Here is a 16,575-nt window from a genome sequence, read left to right on the forward strand (position 1 = left end):
AAAAAGTACAGCGTTGAAATAATTATTGGCAAATGTAGCGTCAGTCATCTCTGCTGGCTTTTCATGCAGAGCCCCAACTGACTGGGTGAAGGGCTAAAGCGGGTGAGAGAGCAACTAAAGGGATTATTGCGCGTCAGTTGGGAAGGAAATCTCTCTTCCCACTGCTGACTGTTCTCAAAATAAATCCAGTGTTTCTCCATATGGAAGCACTAAATAAGCTGTTGGTGGCCACTTGGAATATAGATTTTCATGCTCCATTTATAAACAGACAGCATCATGTTTTTTTTTTTTACTTTTAGACAAGACTGGGAATTTACATGGATGTTCGCCGGTGCGGTGACGGGGCAAATGTTGGTGTTTTCCAAAGTGGACATGGACAGCAACTGTGATGTTGGGGAATTTTCAACTCTGCAAGTGTTGCGACCTCAATTTCAATTTGGGGATATTTAAAAGGCATTGACAAAAGATCACTAGCAAGAGCAGTGGCCTCACATCATGTCAGCTGCTCTACAAAACCTACTTGAGGGGATATTTTGTACTCTGTGTGAGTGGCATAGGACATGAATTCTCGGATATTGTCGCGATGTCCTGGTCTCCCACTGTAATTCAAACAATCGAGTGGGGGGAGGGTTGGATTAAATGGTTTTAATAACAGAAAAAGAAAGTGAAGCTGGAAAACTTCAGGAGAATGGAGTTGCTGGAAGAATGGGAGCAGGCAAAATTGCAATGGACACACCTGTCATGTCCTTCACTGAGGTCGACAAGGACTGTGACGATAGTGACGAATCGGGAGAACATGACGAGCCTGAAGGTGATTACATGCGAAATTACTGGGAGGATGAGGACGATATCTACCAGGAGTTTGAGGAGTTGGACTTTGAATCTCTGTCGGATAACTCGGACACAAGGAGCATTGCATCTGACGATTCTTTCTACCCGCTTGACACTTCCGTGGGGTCTGACGGTCTACGCTCGCCGTGTCGCGGGAGCCCAGAGCCCATATCGTTCTTTAAAGCCTGCTGCAATAACAACACCATTATCGTCAAGATCATGATCAGACAAGGACTGACTGAGGAGGAAGTTCAAGAGACAGACCGGAACAGAAGAGTAAGAGCGCATGGGAGAATATGTTAGGTACACCATTTTAAAAATGGAAATATGACAACTGACATTGGGGTCAGAGCATTAGGTTAATCTCCCAAGTAACAGATGGAGAGTGTCCACTGTGAAGTGACACATCCCGAAGCAGCTTGGCATTGAGCTCAGCTTTTAACAGGCTTGCTAAGTCACTAACCTGATCCCTGAGTAAAGGGTAACAACACACACTGATATTGCTGAGAGATTTCTTAGATGTGTGGGACTAATAAGATAAGATAGGAAAATAAATATTATGCCATTCAGATATGATAGGTTGAAAGAAAAGTTCAGTCGTACTATTGTAACGTCCAATACAATATATTCCAGGAGGAACAAAGTAAAGTTTTGGCAATTACATGAATAGTTGTCATTAATAAGCCTTTATTAACAGTACAAGACATTTTAACATTCATGCACGTATAAAAAAGTACGCTAACGACTTGATGACTACAGTAATGAAAACTCTTCCCTTGTCATCGAAAGGTGTCTTAACCTTTCCATTTGTATAAACTTCTACGGAAACTGAAACTTGCAAGATGTGCTGAGCATAATGCATTTGCTTTTTAGATAGTGTTGCGACCTTCGCCAAATCCAGTATAGCCCAACTTTCATGCCGTATGTAAACCCACTTCACTTTTTAGTTTAAAGCCATCTTGCATGACATGACATCATGCATCGTTTCATGATGTGTCTTTTTAAAATTGAGTATCCTGTGGAGTTGTTCATTTTGTCTGCTTGTAGTTATGGTAGCTAAGTACTGCAGTTTTAGCAATTAGCAAAGATCAGATCATATATATATATATATATATATATATATATATATATATATATACATACATACAGCCACACTGGAATACATCCCAAATAAAAACCAAACTAAAAACAACACTCCTCTTTACATGTGTATGTTCAAATAGCTATGTAATGAGCGCGATGTGCAGACCCATTTTTCAACACACACGCTATAAATAAAAACAAACAAAACAAATAAATAAAACTGAATGCATTATTATTAAAGACCCCCAGAATAAGAGATTCAGCGCAATTTCTCATGTCTGTATATGATTTATATACTTTTGTGGTGCTATATTTTTAGACCTATTTTTAAACACAAAAAGCAAACTTTTCAAGTGTATTTTGTAATTGTTCGATAAATTATCACATTTTTCAGAAACACACATGCTTTATGTTTGTTCTTGTCCTTTGTTTGTAGTTTTTGTTTTTAAAGACACTCGTGTCCCTTAAACTATAATAAACCTCTCTGATTACAAACAGCTTCTGTATATTGTAGCAAAGTTGGTTATTGTTTGCTTTGTAGATTATTTGGGCTGTTTTAAATTCCACTAAGTCAAAATTTGAGAGTGTTTAATTTGATAAATAAGGGATTCGTTGATTCCATATAAGTGGAACGGTTAATAACCTGTATAGCTCTATTTTTGTAGTTAAGAAATAGAGTATTTCCCCATATCTCCACAAAGTATGTCTGGTGTATATATTGACGAATAGTATCGTTTTTTTCAAAAATATGCAATATAACATAGATGCGATTGTACTAAATATTTGTATGAAAACACTTCTTGGCCATGAATATAAAAGTATAACTCATTAACTGAGCACGCCCTCCTTTGCAGGGTGACAACATTCTTTAAGTACTGTTAGTAACTAACAACAAAATGTTGAAGCTACAATCGCAGCTATATCGTTATAGGTTATTTTAGTATGAGTTTCCTTATTAAATTTTAAAACAAGTTTCAAATATCCTTTTCCCTGTCACTTACTGTTTGTTGTCATTAGGCTCTTTTTTTTCGCAAGATTATATGCAGAATGCTAAACAGTGGCATGCAAATGTTCCAATGTCCATGTATGTGTTTAAAAGAAAATGACCCAGGAACATATAATTGTTCTATTCCTGGAACTGTAAGTGACCTTTCAATGCCCTCCACAAGCATTTTGGGTTGAAATGAGTCATCTCTTCATCACAGATTCAATGTCTGCCACTCTAAACATATTGTGAAAACTTAACCGAACTCATCTTTGTGTTTCAGTCTGCTCTGATTGTAGCGTGTTACTATGGCTATGTAGACGTGGTCATCGCCCTCGCTCAGTGTCCTTACATTGACGTCAACTGGCAAGATAATGAGGGTAACACTGCCCTTATTACAGCAGCTCAAGCAGGTAAACACGTCATAATCATGAAACTTTGTGGAGCTGTGGCATTCACTCTGAGTAAAACACCTTTGATTCCAAGGGGTTATTATTATTTTTTCTTTTTTTTTGGGGGGGGGGGTTCATCTACTAAACTGCAGCAACTAATGTGAATCCACTTACTGTATTTTCTGGTTTATAAGGCGCTCCTGTATATAAGCTGCCGCAACTCTTTTTGGGGAAAAAACTGTTTTCTATGTTGAAAAAAAGATGTGTTGCTTACTGCATGCACGGAACGATTTTGGTCTGTGAATGCACATAAAGGTGCATAAACAGATTCTTAAAACAGTGCCTTTTAACATGACAACAACTTTGCTAATTAAAACAGAACAGACCCAAGAGAACAAAAAAAGAGATTTTTTTATCGTATTTTCTGTACTATAGAGCGTCCCTACCGGTGAAAGAAAAATCCACAGAAAAACCCCACCGTTGTATTAGCCACACGATTCCAAATCTCAGAAAAAAGTAGCAGCTTATAGTCCGGAAAATACTTTAATATTAGTTTAATATTAGCGAGATGTGAATGTGACGATTAACATTAATACAGAACGCAGAAAATCGGGTCACTTTTCAGAAGAAAGTATTCTTCTGCCTCTGATAATGAATAATCTGAAAGTACTGTATTTTTTCTTTTTTTATTCTTTTATCTATACGGCCTGCCGTGGCCCAGTGATAGTAGTAGTGGCCTCATATCACCAAAATATTTCTACCTCTTCCCGCATCGCTTCTCTACATATCAGATGATAAAGTTCCACCATGTGATGTTTTAGATTTTTTTTGTTTTTTGTTTGGGGGTTACACATCACTGATGTGTTACATGCACATTAGAAGTTGCATTGATTTTTGTAATGTGAACGGTTGCATAAAAGATCAGATTGAACAAAAACTCTGAATTGGGCATAATGCAGCGAGAGCGTAGCCTAAAGCTTGGTCATTGGCATCTACTGGCTTGTTTTGATTAGCGTGCACGCTGCTGATTGCACAAATTGCAGCTTGCCCGTGTGGTAATTAATAACAAACTTCCACATGCTAAGCATTTAAAAAAAACATGTTTGCTAACAATTTAACCGTGTACAGTTCCAATTAATGCTGATTAACATCAGAAAGGTTTTTCTTCCCAATATGTGGCCAATGTTCTTTCCAATTTCGCTTAATGACGACAGGGAAATTAAGACCATTTAAGAAATCCTGTTGGTAATTAAGATAATTAATAGGTTATCAGATAGGTAGTAATTGGAAATTAAGAGTCCTGTTGGTTTCTAAAGAGTAGACAGTACATTTTCTGTTTGTTAATGCCCCCCCATTACCTAGTGAAACGCCTTGTTACAGCTGCTACTGTTATGAAATGCGCTATACAAATAATGTTGTATAGTATTTTATTGTATTATATAAATGACAAAAGCAGGGATAGGCAACTAGTGGCCCAAGACCAGTGACCACAGCGCCTTGATTAACCATCCTGATATTTAATTTTATTAGATTATCTATATATATATATATATATATATATATATATATATATATATATATATATATATATGATTGATATCTATTTGAGACATATCCAAAATAAGAAATAATATTGAAAAAGCAATAAAGAGGAAAAAAACCGTACAAAGGGGTCGACTGTAGTTTTAAGTTGTAATATCACCAATCGCCACTAGATGGAAGACATGTCTTAGTTGTGCTTGCACTGGGTCTTATTCTGCCCTATATGACATGTGTAGGGTCTCATATTTTTGGGCAAATTGAAAATGATATGCAAGCAACAAACATAGTAGTAAACATAGTAGTCTACCACAATAATATAAAAATTTTCAGTGAGTTGATTTTTGTGAAAAATGTACAAAATGAGTTCTTGCACTTAATGTTGGTTCCTTGCTCAGCAGTTTTATGCCATCCTTGAACAGTATATTTTTTAATCCAGACAACCCTTTGCACTTGCAAAAAAGTAGTATGTATTTATTATGGGTTTTTTTTCCAATATGTGTTCATTATATTGTTTTTTCTTCCAAATCTTTGTTTTTGGGTTTGGATAGTGGTGATTTCATACATGCATTGAAAAATATCTGATCAAGAATTATATATCCTAAGAACACATATACACGTCTTTTGTCAATATTCGAATTAGCATTTTTGTTATACACTTGTTTAGGAAGTGCATGGTCCTATCTGGATGTCCAGTAGCATTGATGAAAAATTATGCCCTACCACCAGCATTTATGTTGCTTTGTATAATGTGGACATCTCTGTACTTTGTTCTGTGAAAAAAAAAAAAAAAGTAATTGCCAATGCAACGGTCAATGCTGCTTTACTATTCCAACATGTCTTTTGTGACGATTATCAATCATAGCTTTTGGATGAGTTATTTGTCATCGAAAAACATGCCACTCATACTAATTTTAACAGCGCTCATAGAATTTTAAAAAGGCATCAGCCTTGCTTTCAGCATTTCTCAATTCAGGAAGGAATTACTCCATGTGCATTCATCTCTGAGATGACTGTTTTCCTTCTTTCACTCATGCATTATTTAAAGAGCAACACTTAACTGCGGGGAATTGAATCGGAGGCTTTTAAAACGTGCCCGCCTCAAAAGAATGAGACATGATATGATGTACGGTGCTTGCGTTTCCAATTATCACATTTTCCAAAGCACGAGATTCCATAAAGATGCAGTCGGCGTAACAGGCATGCTGCCTTGTCCTATCATCTGCTAACAATGATGAATGACTCACTGGGATCTGCGACTTACTCATTTTCTGCTTCATTAAAACAGTTATTGATCCCCATTCACGACAAAGAAAAGCAACACCACAGGTGAGCTGAGTATAAAAAAGAAAACTTTAAGACTCATCACTGATGGTGAAAGGTGTCCTCAGAGGTTTAGGACAAACGTAAAATGCAGCTTTTCATTGCATTTTGATTACTGGTGAGGTGAAACCAGTAGGGGATGTGCAATAAAATACAGCAGCATCTCTTTCATTGTCACAAAGCAAAAATGTTGGTGAATATTTATCTGTAAAACTGGACTTCTAACATGTTTGTCCCTCTCATGTAGCAAGTACCAAATGCTACGTATGTGTTGCGTGCAGGTCACGTGTTCATTTCTCGCTACCTGCTGAACTACTTCCCTGGGTTGGATCTTGAGAGGAGGAACTGTCACGGCTTCACAGCTTTAATGAAGGCTGCAATGCAGGGTCGGGCTGACACTTGTAGAGCACTCATGCTGGCTGGTAAACTCCAAGTACTACTACAATGTAAAACATGCCTCTTTTTAAGATGCATGCTCGATCAATGCATATAGCATACAAGTTGATCTTAATATCTCCAGGAGGTGACGTGCAAGCCAGAGACAACGGTCGCAGGATGACCCCACGGGAATGGGCTCTCTTCACCGGTCGCTATGAGACGGCTTATCTAATGTATCAGGTGATGATGAAGCCATGTGCTGAGCAGTTCTGTGACTCCTTCAATCTGGAGTGGCCCTTGCTAGAGGTGAGATTTGTTTTCATGTTAGGTGGCCATATGCAGTATTTTCAATCAATGAAACTTCATTTGTGTGGCATTCTTTATACCTAAAGCATTATATAAGTCTAATGTGAGAGTTACGCTGCAGTAACACACAATTCTATGTTTGTCATTCACGGTAACTTTGAGTAAGTCCAGCAGATAGCGAGTGAGCTTTATTAGAGTATCACTCTACGATTGCTTACCATAGAATAGAATAGAAAATAGAAATCCCTTTATTGTCATTGTACTCAAGTGTGCAACGAGATTAGAGGGCTCCCCTCTCCAGTGCAATACAACAATAATACAGACAAATATATAAATTAGATAAATAAATAAGACAGTGCAATGGAATTTAGTACTGAATAGGGCATATAGAAACACATCACAATGCTGTTTTGCGAGGTTAGGGTGGTCTCGTGTGTGTGTGAGAGTTCAGTATGGAGATGGCTCTCGGAAAGAAACTGTTTCTCAGTCTATTTGTCCTTGATTTGATGCATCTGTAGCGCCTGCCAGAGGGCAACAGGTCGAACAGGTGTGAGTTTGGGTGGGTATTGTCATTGACGATGTTGAGAGCCCTTCTGAGGCACCGGGCGGTGTAGATGTCCGACAGTGGGGGGAGAGGGCAGCCAATAATCCTTTGCGCTGTTTTGACTGTCCTCTGGAGCCTCACTCTGTCCGCCTCAGTGCAGCCGCTGTACCAGGTGGAGACACAGTACGTCAGCAGGCTCTCGATGGACGAGTGGTAGAAGGCCAGCAGCAGCTTCCTGTCCAGGTTGAATTTCCTGAGGACTCTCAGGAAGTGCAGACGTTGGCGGACCTTCTTTACCACTGCTGTGGTGTTGTGACTCCAAGAAAGGTCATCGGAGATCTGTACTCCCAGGAACTTGAACGTGTGGACCCTCTCCACACACACGCCTTCGATGCAGAGGGGGGGCGGCAGCGTCTTGTTCCTCCTGAAGTCGACGACAATCTCCTTTGTTTTAGCAGAGTTAAGGTGCAGTCTGTTGTCCTTGCACCAAGTTGTCAGTCTCTTTACCTCCTCTCTGTAGGCTGTCTCGTCACCTTCCGAGATCAGACCGACCACTGTCGTGTCGTCAGCAAACTTGACGATGGTGTTGTTGCCGTGGGCCGGGCTGCAGTCGTAGGTGTAGAGGGCGTACAGGAGAGGGCTCAGCACGCATCCTTGGGGGGAACCGGTGCTCAGCATGAGGGTGGAGGACGTGTAGGGGCCGAGCAACACAGTCTGGGGTCTGTTGGTCAGAAAGTCCTTAATCCAGATGCGTGTGAGGGCAGGGAGGCCGAGAGTGTCCAGTTTGGCGACGAGGATGTCTGGGATGATCGTGTTGAATGCCGAGCTGTAGTCCACAAAGAGCATCCTTGCATAGCTCTGCTGTCGTTCCAGGTGGCCCAGCACAACATGCAGAGCAGTGTCGATGGCGTCCTCAGTGGATCTGTTAGCCCGGTATGCAAACTGGTAGGGGTCCAGAGTGGGAGGAAGGCAGTCCCTGATGTGCTGGAGAACCAGCCTCTCGAAGCACTTCATAATGACTGGTGTGAGAGCAACAGGACGGTAGTCATTCAGGTGGACGGCTGGTGACTTTTTGGGGACAGGAATAATGGTGGAAGTTTTCAAGCAGGAGGGGATGACTGCCTGAGCCAGGGAGCGGTTGAAGATCCTGCAGAAAACATGTGACAGTTGGTGGGCACATGCTCTGAGGACCTTGCCTGGTATTCCGTCGGGTCCAGTAGCTTTCCTGGGGTTGACCGCCAGGAGCGCGCGCCTCACATCGTGTTCCTCTACGATGAGTGGGGGGGAGTTGGAGCTTGAAGTGCGGGGGTGTGACGGTTGGGGCGAGTCAAAGCGAGCGAAGAAGCAGTTAAGCTCCTCTGCCAGCGATGCACTCGGGTCTACAGAGGTCGTGCTGCTGCCACGGAAGTTGGTGATGCTCCGTAGACCCTGCCACACCTCCCGTGGCCTGTTACTGGCAAGGTGGGCCTCCAGCCTCCCCTTGTAGGTTGCCTTGGCTAGCTTGATGCCTTTGCTCAGGTCAGCACGAGCCACCCTGTACTGGGCTTTGTCGCCTGACCTGAAGGCAGCGTCACGGGCCTTGAGGAGAGAGCGAACCCTGCTGGACATCCAGGGCTTCGCATTTGGAAAGGTCCGTATAGTCTTATGTTGGGACACAGTTTCCATGCAGAACTTGATGTAGTCCAGTACACAATGCGTGTAGACATCAAGGTCCTGATGATCAAAGAGGTCCCAGTTTGTGTCATGAAAGCAGTCCTGTAATTCACTCATGGCGTCGTCACGCCAGGTTTTCACAGTCTTTGTGGTAGGCCTGAATCTGCGCCTGAGAGGGGTGTACGCAGGTGCGAGCTGCAAGGACAGGTGGTCTGACTGGCCGAGAGGGGCGAGTGGGAGGGCTCTGTATGCGTGCTTGATGTTCGAGTACACATGGTCGAGAGTGTTGTCTCCCCTCGTTGGGCACTTGACATGCTGGTGAAACTCTGGGAGTACAGTCTTTAAATTGGCCTTATTAAAGTCTCCCGCTACTACGTGAACGCCATCAGGGTGGGCCCGCTGATGTTTATTGATGACGCACGCGAGTAGCGAGAGCGCCGTGCTAGTGCTAGCGTCGGGAGGGATGTAAACAGCTGTGACAATCACTACCGTTAGCTCCCTCGGGAGAAAATAAGGCCGGCATTTAACGGACATGAACTCGATGTCGGGGGAAGAGTGCTTCTCGACGATCGTGCTATCGCCGCACCAGTTCTCATGCACGTAAACACAGAGCCCCCCGCCCCTCCTCTTACCGGTGTCCCTCGTCCGATCCGCGCGATGTAGCGAGCGCCCGGCCAGCTGGATGCTAGCGTCGGGGACGTCTGCGTGCAGCCAGGTTTCCGTGACGACGATCACACTGCTATCGCGCACATAGCGGTTTCCCAGGATTTGTAATCCCAGGTCGTCGATTTTGTGGACCACGGATCTGGCGTTGGTGAGGTGCAGACTCGGTAGTGGTTGCCTATGGGGCTGCCGTCGCAGCCGTTGCAAGACACCGGACCTGCAGCCTCGCTTCTGCTTCCTCTCTCTGCGTCGCCTGCGCCGCCTCCCGGCCCCGATGACCAGCCATGGTGAGCCGGGCAGCCTCGCCAGTTCGTTCGGAATTTTGCGATCATAGCAAAATTCCTCTGTGATGGTTATTTCGCATCGATATCCAATGTTCACGATGTCTTGGCGGGTATATCGATGTTGTGCCTCAGTTGATGCCAATAAGAGCAAGCAAACACAAATAAAAAGTAAAAAGGAGCACTGTGAGGGGGAGCTGTTAGCCGCTGCGTCCATGCGCGCCGCCATCTTGGAAGGTATTGTGTCCTATGATAATCATGCTGCATTTGATAAAAAATCTCAATTACAATTGAAATTGCTTACAAGATCACAATCAGTGCTTATTTGACGTATGAGAACATAAATTGTTAAACGGGACCAAATGGCAAGTGTACATAGCATGGGATAAGACATGTTTACATTTCCTGTAACAAGACTAATTTATCAAATGCTGTTCAGACACCAAAATTAAGGCAGCTAACATTGCACTTCCTTTGAGTGCCATCTATTCACATTACTTCAGGTGTACTAATTAGCGAACTGACGCTAACTTTACGATCACCCCAGCGCAACTTGAATCGCAGGTTTTCCCATCATGCGTTGTTGCCATTACAAGTAACACTTTCTGTGTTATGCCTTTTTGTGTTTTATTTTATACAGAGTGTAACATACGGTAGTTACTGTGTTGCTGTTTATAGTCGTGTATTAAATTATGGTGATTTAGTGATACCCTTGGTGACAAAAAAGTTGTTCAGTCTGTGCTATTTATAATATAATGTTATGCAGGGGATTCCTGTATTTTGATTAGAGCTATGTAGCAGCCCGGCCCACCAGAAATTCGCCACAATAACCACATTAGTCACTCCAGGCTTGCACATAACTTTTGTATTGAAGAGTCCAACTTTTTAACAGGAGTCAATGGACCTCTTCGGAAAGTCAAATGTCATAATCTTTTTACCACCTTTCCTTAACCTAAAACTTCATCAGGTCAAGGCGAAACAAAAAGGTGATTTTTTTTTTTCAAACATAGAAAAAGACAGCACTGTTTAAAATGAATTTGACTCCACGTTACACCATTGTGATTATTGTTGATGTGAAAAAAATCTTTTCTGAGGGGAAAAAAAGATCCTTTGATCCATGCGTACGCAGGGTTGCCACATTTATTTCAATTTGTGCTCAGTCTGTGGCAGGGATCAGACAATGCTCTCTCTCTCCCTGTGCTGTGACATATGACAGGCCAGTGGCCCACATGACCTACCCTGTTCGAGCAGAACAGGCTATAGTTTTTAATAGAAGAATTTGGTTAGATGGTTTTGGTTGTTGTTGATTGAAGAGATTAAGATTTTCAAGAAAAATATTAACTCTCGTCAGCATGTTGGCCGACTGGTTAGCACGATGGCAAAATAGGGTTCAATTCCTGCTCCAGCCTTCCTGTGTGGAATTTACATGTTCTCCCCGTGGCTGCGTGGGTTTTCTCCGGTTACACGGGTTTCCTCCCACATTCCAAAAACATGCATGGTAGGTATATTAAACACTCTAAATTGTCCCTAGGTGTGAGTATGAGCGTGGACGGTTGTTCGTCTTTGCGATTGGTTAGCAACCAGTTCTGGGAGTGCTCTGCCTACTGCCTAAAGACAACTGGGATAAACTATAGCTCCCCTGCAACCCTCGTGAGGATAAGCGGCTTCGATAATTAAAGGATATATGGATGTAATATTTATTCTTGTTTTTATTACGTTATTATCAATTAAGTATGTCACTTCACAACATACAATGAACGAGTTGAACAAAGTTCATTTGCTTCGCATTTGCAGTTTACAGCTGCAAACTGCTATAAGAAACCTGACAGTGGCTCATTTGCATACTGAAGGGTGATTGGAAGTTGGTTCTCTGCTCGCTGCAGACAACCATCCCTCACAGCGAGCCGGCAGCAGGCTGATACTCTGAGCAGAGAGAAAAGGGTAGAAACATGACACAGAAACAACTTGATATATTTTTCATTTAAGGGGGCAAGCAAGACCTTAAGACAGTAAGAAGTGGAGCGGAAGAGAGAGGCATGAGATAATAAAATATGTGAAATATAATACATTTTGGAGGATTTAGTTTCAAGTTTATAGGTTGTAAAGAAGTGAAAAGGGTGATTTGTTGGATTAACATCATGAAAAGTCATATTTACCAAAATCAAAGATATTTCAACAAAAACATTTTAAAGGGTCAACATTTTAACACACGGCCCTTATTTTGATTGCAACTTCTTGTCATTTAACAAAACTATGTCATGGTAGCATTACCTAATTTTTTTTTTAATCTCAATTTTTTTTAAGCAAGTTTTTTTTGTACTCCTTGTGTGTCTGTAGGAGTTGGTTGCAAAGGCTGAAGAGCCAAAGTCTTGCTGGAAGGGTTTTCTCGACCTTCTGTCCTGTTGCCCTTACAGATTTTACCTTAACAACAAGGTAAACCCTGTGGATGATGGCGTTCTAGAGCACATGGTCCGGGTCACTACTGGTCTGAGCAGTCCATTTATTGCTACAGCCTGCCGGACAGTGTGTCCAGGAAGCCCGCCGTGCATTGGAAAACGACGCTACGCTGTGCAGGAAATTCTCAGGAGGCAACGGTTGGCTGAGCTAAAGAACCTCGGCCCAGACAGGCTAAACCACTACAAGAGATTTTTCCAGAACTCACGAGTGCTCCTCATCCCAAAAGCGAGGGATCGTCGAGCCAGCCTCCAGCCTCAACTTCTGGATGACATGGCTGCTGCATCTACAGTGGCCATTAGACGAGCGAGTCTCCTGCCGCTTCATCTGCTGCGGAGGAGCAGCGTGCGACCAGGCATCGTGATACCAAAAGTCAGACTCTGTAAGGCCCCACTTCCCACTTTTAAACCAGAAAAACTCAGATGGAATAATAACTATAATCAGCTGCAAATCCCAAAGTGGGATTACAAGATGAAGAGAGTAGAGAGAAAGAAGGAGGAGCGCTTGTTACCACCAATAAGGCGAAGATGAGACTGCAGCAAACCACATGATCTGAGATCACCTTCTGCAACCGGACACTGATGGGATAGCAGTTCACTCGCGTGACTTCTGTTCAGGTAGTATGGGTGGAATTTCCACTAATAAAATAAATGTGCGGAGGAGTTGTTGTCAATAAGCAATATGTGCCCAAGATTGACTGTGGACATGTCCAGAATGTCTGCCTTCACTCAAAGTCCGCTGAGGATAGGCTCCAGGTTACCTGCGATTCGGAACAGGTTTGGCAGTATGGAAAATGGATGGATGGACTTTCAACCAACAAGTACTGTAAACACATTCAACACACTGCGGGAAAACATTTACCATGTAGAAGTGAATATTTCCCTTCTGCTTGCTCGGTTGGCTGACATTGTTGTATTCATTGCCTTGTTACTACTTAATGCGTTCACTCAAATGAATTTGCCTCACTCTCTGTATGATGCATACATACATAATAAACTATAAACATCATGTTCTTGATTGCTGAATGATATTTCAAGAGGTGCTGTTGTCTCAATTTGAACGTGGCCGTTGTGCACTTAATGCAAATGAAAAGCTTATTCCAACGTCTAAAAATCCGATGCAGAATTTGGAGAAATGCAGTGCTTTTGTTTGTACTCTGGCAAACTTTCCAGTTCAAGTGATTTTGTTTATTTATTTATTTTTCAACTGGTTATGTTTTAAATGGGAAAGTGGGATAGGACCCAAAAGGGTAGGTTGGATTCTTTGGTTGTGTTTACAAAGGAAAATGACAAAGTTGAAAAAGACTCCAAGTTTGTTTGATACTTTGAGATTAAAGATCTGTTTCTTGTCTTTAATATTATTTTTATTTTAACGTTTGGATTTTTTGAAGAGTACATGACACATCCATCCATTATATGAATTGAGAACTTGGATATTTCTCTTTTGACAAAATCAATCAGTCTTTAGTTTTGTTGTTTTTTTTTTTCAACTTTGTGATTTTACAACAAAATAAATTGACACAGCAATCAGCTTGTCGAATGAAAACAGCATTAACTGTGCAGAAATTTGATTTAAAAAATGATTCCCATCGAGCTCCCTGGACCAAAGTGTAAACCATGTTGCTTTGAAAGCATGGCATAGTTGTATCTGATTTTGAAAAAGGAGTTTGAAATATCTAAATACAATGGAGAATATTCACTTAAATTCAATTAAATTGCATTATTACAATTATAATAATATTGATTAAGAGTAATAATAGTGGTGATATGATTATTATTCTGATTACCAATTTATTTTTTTCAGTAAAGTTGAGGAAGCTGTTACTAACAGTGTCAGCTGACAATATGCTTTTCATTCGCGAGTGTGTTTGTGTCTCATGTGAATGTTGGCGTAACCCCCATGAATACCTCTGATGATGCTGGTGCACCCAAACTGCCATGATGTCACATCTTTGAATCATCATTATGTTGTAATAAGGTGTGAATGATCATTTAGAGGAGTGCCAAATACACATCAAAACATCAGCGTGGAAAGAAGGGATGACATAGCATTGGTATCTGTCTTATATCTCTGATTGAATATCTCTAGTATAATTATAATGTATGTGATGCACAAATAATATGCACCAACCATAAATATATTTTGTGAAGTACTCAATATTCCCTTTAATTAGGTGTAATGTCCAAAAAGATCCTGAAGGTGAAAGCGAAGCCCTCTCAAGGAAACAGTCGACAGATTCCACAAACGCGAAAGACTAAAGGCTCGACTGAATGGGATGACATTTATACGGAAATACTGATACGGCGTGAGGAGAAAGATCTTGAGGCTCAGTCAGATCAACTGCAAGAGCAGTTGGAGAGTTTGAAAGCGCGGGAAAATGAGTTACTGCAGGAAATAAGTGAAGTTGAGGAACTCTTCCTCAGCAGGGATCCATATCTTGCCGATGAAATTGTTGATCAAGCCTCAGCCAAAGCGGATAATGAGGAAAAAATGGCGCTTCAAAAGGAGGCTCAGATAAGGAATCTGATGATAGAATGTTCGGAGATGAGGGAGTCAAAACAGGAGCGCCTGAATGTCATGCACCAGCACACGATATATCAGCAGTTCATGCATACACTGGTTGTCATGACATCGTTTGAAGACGAGGAGGCTCTAACAGATCACATCGAGAGTCTTCACAGTGTTGAGGACCAGCTGTCGCAGAGGGAAGGCGAGGCTTATGAGCAGACCAACCAGCAGAGGAAAACACAGATAGCTTTGCAGAAACAGTACGAGTTGGAAAGACAGGAGCTTGATATGGAGCTTACCCAGCTAATGCCAGAATTGTTTGAATCCAAAATCAAAGTGGAATTTTGGTTCAAAGAGTGGAAACGCATTGAGGAAACGGCATCAAGGAAATTGAACCTGCTGGCTCAGATTAAGATGTCCATCCTCAGCCTTTACGAGATGATCGGTGGGAAGGTATGCGATAAGCAGGGCGTGGCTTTGAACGAGACAGAGAAACAGTTGGAAAATATCCACTCTTTTATGCTAGACCACTTTGAGATCTTGAAAGAGTATGAAGCAAACATAAAAGGAGAAAACTAAACGCTACAGCAACATTCTTTCAACAGTTCCCTTCTGTACCCAGCTCACACGTTCATGACATTGACCAGAATTATAATTGCCAAGCTTGTAGTGTGAACAGAATAGGAGTCGAGACTCAAGACAACAAGTTCCTGCACACAACCTACTGACATTCTCCGGAGTTCTCAGCAAAAGTTACACAATGCCATGATGAAGATGATGCCGACAAGGAAGACATACTGATGAATACAGTAGACCCATCCCTGTAGACATGTTCTAAAACAGTAGCATATTTTATTCATGAGTGTCCCAATGCCTATTTTGTGATTAAAATATAAATGAAGGATTTTTTGGGTGTTTTTTTTTTTTTTGTGGTAGCCTTGTCAGTTAATATACATACATAAACTTTCAGGGTTTTACATTTTTAATGTATTTATTTTGGTATTGCTGTATGTCCATACATAATAAGGATGCTCAAGGTTGGCTTTGGTTTCAGGCTGTTTATTTATGACTCATTTTCTGATAATATGATCACTGATGTTAAAGACATTACACGACTGAATTTCATTTGAGTTTTTACAGGTGTTTGTCTCAAAGGAGATTTCATGATTATTTACATGTTTTCTGTCCGTTACTAATTACACTTAATGTTTCTCTGATATGCCTTTTCCATGAAAACTGACGCATGCATGTTAGGGCCCTTTTTTTGTAGACAGGTTCACATGCAGTCGCCTTAATACAGGGGGGGGGGCGTCTTCATTTTGTAGCATATAATCTAGTTTACCATTTGGGTATTTGGCATACCGTGGTGCATCTTGTTGGGCCTTCTGGCAAATCAAGAGCGTTTTAGATTGCATGCCTCCGGTGCACCTGATATTGTGGTGACAGGAATTTGACTAGATTTTAGACCACCTGGTCTAAGTTGTCGTGTGGGTGGCGTAAAACGATTTAGGTGGATTTGATCCACTGATGTGTGGTGGATGTTATACTAGGGGTGTGCCATATCACACCTACAATATTACTGGCGTATTTTGGGGGGATGATGAATAGGGTTATCAAATCCAAGGCCAGAAACTA

At 41.6% G+C, this 16,575-nt stretch overlaps 2 protein-coding genes across 2 annotated transcripts; both read left to right on the forward strand.

Moving 5' to 3' along the window:
• The first annotated feature begins 155 nt into the window (after positions 1-155).
• On the forward strand, positions 156-13,440 carry ankrd33bb (ankyrin repeat domain 33Bb). Its single transcript, XM_088311252.1, has 5 exons — positions 156-1,107; positions 3,183-3,312; positions 6,435-6,575; positions 6,674-6,837; positions 12,316-13,440. The coding sequence occupies exons 1-5, from the start codon at positions 640-642 to the stop codon at positions 12,961-12,963; spliced, it is 1,551 nt and encodes a 516-aa protein (XP_088167378.1). The 5' UTR covers positions 156-639; the 3' UTR covers positions 12,964-13,440.
• Positions 13,441-14,610: 1,170 nt separating this feature from the next.
• Positions 14,611-15,519, forward strand: LOC148325628 (coiled-coil domain-containing protein 42 like-2-like). Its single transcript, XM_088312105.1, has one exon. It carries the CDS (start codon positions 14,611-14,613, stop codon positions 15,517-15,519), a length of 909 nt encoding a protein of 302 aa, XP_088168231.1.
• Positions 15,520-16,575: the final 1,056 nt, after the last annotated feature.

This window comes from Idiotropiscis lumnitzeri, chromosome 12 (genome assembly GCF_059441095.1).
Source record: "Idiotropiscis lumnitzeri isolate Australia: NSW breed Sydney's pygmy pipehorse chromosome 12, RoL_Ilum_1.0, whole genome shotgun sequence".
In the NCBI taxonomy this organism is placed as follows: domain Eukaryota; kingdom Metazoa; phylum Chordata; class Actinopteri; order Syngnathiformes; family Syngnathidae; genus Idiotropiscis; species Idiotropiscis lumnitzeri.